The sequence below is a fragment of the Priapulus caudatus genome, unplaced genomic scaffold (genome assembly GCF_000485595.1).
Source record: "Priapulus caudatus unplaced genomic scaffold, Priapulus_caudatus-5.0.1 Scaffold355, whole genome shotgun sequence".
NCBI classification, from domain to species: Eukaryota; Metazoa; Priapulida; class Priapulimorpha; order Priapulimorphida; family Priapulidae; genus Priapulus; species Priapulus caudatus.
The window spans coordinates 117,566-122,939 of NW_014577416.1; the positions used below are offsets into that span (position 1 = coordinate 117,566).

General features: G+C 40.7%; 2 protein-coding genes across 3 annotated transcripts in view; both read left to right on the plus strand.

Annotated features, from left to right (window-relative positions):
* LOC106809449 (ras-related protein Rap-1b-like) overlaps positions 1 to 3,117 on the plus strand; it is a 6,789-nt gene extending 3,672 nt beyond the window's left edge. The window contains exons 4-6 of the mRNA XM_014812529.1: positions 298 to 438; positions 642 to 785; positions 922 to 3,117. Of these exons, the coding sequence (XP_014668015.1) occupies positions 298 to 438; positions 642 to 785; positions 922 to 1,008 (372 nt within the window). The 3' untranslated portion in view covers positions 1,009 to 3,117. The remainder of the gene's footprint in view (positions 1 to 297; positions 439 to 641; positions 786 to 921) is intronic.
* Positions 3,118 to 4,643: 1,526 nt separating this feature from the next.
* The window catches only part of LOC106809445 (phosphatidate cytidylyltransferase, mitochondrial-like), a gene marked incomplete at its 5' end in the record, with an annotated part of 22,915 nt that continues 22,184 nt past the window's right edge, over positions 4,644 to 5,374 (plus strand). For both annotated transcript variants that reach the window (XR_001393875.1, XM_014812523.1), the window contains 2 exon segments: positions 4,644 to 4,826; positions 5,038 to 5,130. Coding sequence is in view for 1 of the 2 variants with exons in the window: in XM_014812523.1 (XP_014668009.1) it covers positions 4,644 to 4,826; positions 5,038 to 5,130 (276 nt within the window).

Consider the following 5,374-nt stretch of genomic DNA (forward strand, 5'->3'; position numbering starts at 1 on the left):
AGATGAGTTGTCTAACAAACCTTTGTCTTTGTGACTTATTTAACTTTACCTGCCTTCTACGTCCTTACAGAGATATTTCATTTATACTAGATCACGGGGGGGGGGGATACATGTAGTTGGCGACAACTGCCCTTTATAGTTTGCTTGTGCGATAATCAAACAGCACAGTAATGTAACTCTAGTTATGAAACTGATCGCTACACAGCCATAGGTGTATACAGTGAAGGCCAGAAATAACACAGAGTCTCTCTAAGAAGAACTATGTGTAAATTTAATGAACTCGTTGTTTGACTGCAGGAACAATTCACAGCAATGAGGGACCTTTACATGAAGAATGGGCAAGGCTTCGTTCTAGTGTACTCCATAACTGCACAGTCAACATTCAACGACCTTGTAGACTTACGGGAGCAGATACTACGCGTAAAGGACACAGATTCGGTACGTCGGCGTCTGTTTTAGTTGAGGCATCGGTGTTCTTTAGAGTAATCTGCTAGTAATGCTCACATGTTATGACAAATCCATTTGTCAATTCGAATCAACATTTTTACAACACGAAATATGCAAAACTGCGTTATTTGAATCTGATTGGTATAATGTTCTACTCGATAGAACGAATGTTCACGATTGTTTAACATTTCTAGGTGCCAATGGTACTAGTTGGCAACAAATGTGATTTAGAAGATGAAAGAGTCGTAGGGAAGGACCAGGGCCAGAATTTTGCACGGACCTACGGCATGCACACATTCGTTGAGTCGTCAGCTAAAGCCAAAGTTAACATAAATGAAGTGGGTGAATGTTCGGTGTTTCTCATCCTAGCCGTGTAGAACTAGTTTAGGTAGAAACAGGTTATGTCATTTATTTTTATTTATCAGATACTCTGATTGAGATTGATTAAAGTTTTTGATTTGTTTGTTTTTGCAGATATTTTTTGACTTGGTGCGCCAGATAAATCGCAGAACGCCAGAACAGAAAAAGAAGAAAAAGAAGTCCACCTGTCAACTGTTGTAGAAATGTTAATGGTTGTGTATCATGTGTAAGTGATCAGATAACAAAAAACTTTTTTGCCAGTAAATTCCTTTGCACTACCACGGCAAGAAATATAAGGCATAATAGTGGTATTACTACCTTAAACTCGAATATCAGATACATAAGTATTTTTAAGGTGTGTAGTAACTTAGTGTTCATTGCTAAATAATTTACTGATGGTAGGTATCGGTGTGTAGAAATGTAATATTGTCTGTAGCTGTTGTTGGGATGCATGGACGACATATCACGCTTGTTGTACTGTGCGTCAATCTACTGCCATTTACTCGATGACTGTGCGATATAGCTCACTCAAATATGCTGTCCTCATCAACGATTTACAGTCGCTAGCACTTTCTTTTCTGTATGTAGTGAATATTATTGACAACCAGAAGCTGGTTTCATCTTCCATAGTTTCTCGGACATCAGTCTTGTATAGTTTGGTGACATTCGTGTCAGGATGTCAGTGATTCAATCAGTATGTAGTCATTATTAAAGCCTGTTTGCAGATTTATCCATGTAGCTTACTGTGCATTTGCCAAGCTTTGTTGATGCGCTCTGCAGGCTTGTTGAAAGACTCGATGGTTGTGTCACATAACGAAATAATTGACTATTTCTAGGTGTTATTATCGAACCATGTAATTTGTTTAGTGCTGTAGTGGGTGTGTCACCACAGTTCATTATTGATAAGGAGGAAAGGGTATATAATATTTAAACAACACATCTATTTATGTAAAATCATTTTTTAACGTTGGGAAGAAAGCACGTGAGGTTTCATAGATGTCATCAGTGGACACTTGCATTGTCAGTGAGTCAGTCCTTCCTTTTATTCGATCTCCAAACCAAGGTTCTACAGATTGATGAAATTACTCGGTTTTGCTAAGCTCACAGACAATCGTGGGATCAGAGTAGACAGCATTGTCGCCTTCAGATTGTATCAGATGTTGCTCTTTGTCACACATGATATAGGATGCTGCACTGCTATAGAAGTGTCAGGGTAACAAATTGATCACGTATTCACGTGTATGATGCATGAATGCCCTCGATTATAGTGCATGATGCATTGCAGGCTTTTGAATATCAATCCTCTAGTAGCTTGATGAATTGAACCTCGGGCGTGACGGAAGTAGGGAGGAACAGTTCGTTGTATGCATGTTCACGATGTCCTGTACTCAGCCCAGCTCTATGCTAACGCTTCTAATTAGTCTGAAACCCTTTATATGGTAAATTTGCAAGAGCTATATTGGAATTTTTCCGCCCATTTGTGCTTTACTATGTCATGTGATTGCCTTTAGTTATCACAGCGTGCATGTCTGTAGCTAGTTGTTGGCTTTGTTTCAGCTAGATTGATACCTTGTACTAATTGGTAAAAATCCTGACTGAAACGCAAATGGTGGCAGATATTTTAGTTCTTCCATTACTAACGTGGTGCTAATTGACAAACTTGGAACTGTTAGATCGTGGTAACAACAAGATAACAGTAACGAGCGAATACACAGTGTAAGATATCTGTGTACCATGTATGTGTAGTTGATTCATTTCTGTATGTAACGCTGCTTTTATGTTGGGCAAGTTTTTGTTTGGGATTACGGTCAAATTTATTGCAATGTGCGGTCGCGAAGATTAGCAGCTTGATATACAGTGTTTTACATTGTATCACAATTCGTTTCATTTTCCGTTTCGGAAGGTTATTTTGTAAACAAGCCGATAAAAATAAAACAGCATTGATCTATATTGATGCGATGATTTTATTTTGCAAGTGCTAGCTTGTGTACACTGTCGGGTCAGCAGATACCCAGTGGAAGGTTTCACCGCATGTGCGCATCATAGAACCTATTGAATGCGTTTACCGTCAATATCCAACCAGTGGGAGTGCTGGAATGCTATTTCGCAGTTTCTTTATTTTTACCTCGTGCTACATATTACAATTTCCTTTCTCTGTGAATGTTTGTCATTGGCGAATGTGGCTAGCATGTGGCTAGCATGTGGCTAGCACGTGGCTAGCACGTGGCTAGCAAGTGTGAATTATAGATGTTTCAAACTTGACTCGGTTTATGATTTGAATAATAAATGACCGTTTTTTATATATAAAGACACGATCATTCAGACGTATGCATTATATGTATAGCAAGTGAGCGGTTTAATTACCACTGACTCTCGTTTATCTCAGCTACCAGCTCCCGTCTACTACCCCGTTCTCTCTCTTGTCGCACCGCCACCATTTCCTCCACATCATCCACCTCCCATCCTATACCTTATTTTTTCCTCTACTTTTCCCTTCCTCGACCTTCTCTCTGCAGATCTTACCCACCTTCTCTCTCTTCCACCTTCTCAACCTCCATTTTAACCTGATCCTGTCTATCTCATGCACCTATTTTCTTACCTGCTTTACTCCTCTATCTCTATGCTGTCCTTGTTTGGATCTCCTTCCCCTCGACTGCCTTCTCCCTCTACTCGACCTTCCCCTATTCATCTAGCTGCCTGATCCATCTTACCTGCTCTACCTTCTCAGTGGCGGATCCAGGGGGTGGCACAGGGGGCAGTCGCCCACCCTAGAATTTTCAGGGCAAGGGTATTTTAGCCTAACACCCTTCCCCTCGGACGCTTCGTGCCCTTGAGGAGGGGGGTGTACAGGTGGTTGTCTTCCTCCCGCCTCCCTCCCCTCTCCTTCCACGTCCCTCCCCCTTTCCTCACACCTCCCTCTCCTGTCCTCCTATCTCCCTCCCTCAACACCTCCAGGATCCTTTATATTTTGCATTTTCTTTTTTGAATGTCACTTAGTTTCTCTGACAGTTTGCGTGATAAATGTATTAATCATGTGCAATGTATTTTCTCATGTATTTATTTCTCGTGCTATGGATTCCTTTTATTTTTCTCTACTTAGTATACTCTTTCTCTCTCTCCTCGCGCTCTCTCTCTCTCTCTCTCTGTCTCTCTCTCTCTCTCTCTCTCTCAGGAGACAGATCTACAAGCCTGTGAACAACAAGGGCTATAGTAGTAGATAGGGCTGTAACGATAACACAGCCTCTCGATTCGATCCGGTTCTCGATATTAGCCTCTCGATTCGATTCCTTCGATTCGATTATCCAAAATATTGAAATGTTATCTTACTTTTTATATTTTCTATTATTTTGCAACAATAAATTATTAGAAATTGCCAATGAATATAAATGGTGAATAGACTAAGAGTATATATACACTGCACAGTCGGCTGAGTAACGATTGGTGAGTAAACACCAATAAGCATATAATCAGTGATTTTATATGCTCTTGTAACACTTCACAGTATAATAGCGTAGTGCCCCATCTATTGAAGGAAAAAAGTGTATGCGAAGTGGAATCGAAAATACGGGAAATAATATCGAGGATCGGATCGAGGGAAGAGAATCTTGATCTGATTCGATTTCGGTGGATCGTTACAGCCCTAGTAGTAGAGCTAGGTGCCTGCGCTACTGCACTGTGTTTATTGTATAGCTACATATTCTATTCTGAAGTGCTATTGAGAAGTGAAGGGCTGCATAGGTCACTGGCATATCCATGGCTTATCAGGTAAAGATTTACAAGGCCCTGCTAAAGCCACAATTACTATATTCTATTAAAACAGCTTTTTTATCTTTCAGAATAACATGTTGGATGTTATCTTCATTGTTAAATCCCCAGAGCAATGGCATCGAAAAAACCTAGAGGAAAATAGAAGACATTATTCCTTCCTGAAAGTGTTTGGCCCAAGATCAATTTCTCGGATTCAGGATGGCACGGGAGCTGTGTTTATTTCAAACACATTGGTACCATGGGAAAACAGGGTTAGAACTATACTAATCTTTTGGGTGACTTCTGGTTTTATATATATATATTATCATATAATTTATATCTAAATGACAATATAGAGCCTACATATAAAATGAATCCACAAGAAAGAGAATTATTAGTGCATGTGCATTCCTAGCAGCTGCTTATTAGTCTTTTAACATTAGTTAAAATATGTCGCTAGAGATTTCTGTGCGAATGTTGCAGCTTATCAAGTATGGCGTGATCAGTCGGCATCGGTTTGTGCAGGACATGCTGGATTGGGACACTCTTTACATTAGTGGCAGGCTTCATAAACCAGTAAGTAAAGCTCATAGGGTCTATGTCCTCCAGGGTGCTGCCGGAACGTACCCTGGGTACGGTCCGGTATACCGGGAACGTACCCTGGTAACTATTTGATATGGTTAGGGTTAGGGTTAGGGTAGGGAGTAGGCGTAGGCGGACTCCTAGAACTTGTTAGTGGAGTAGGCGAGGTACGGTCCGCAATATTAGATAGTACCGGGGTACGTTTCGGCAGTACCTGGGGACCTGGACGCTTTCAGCT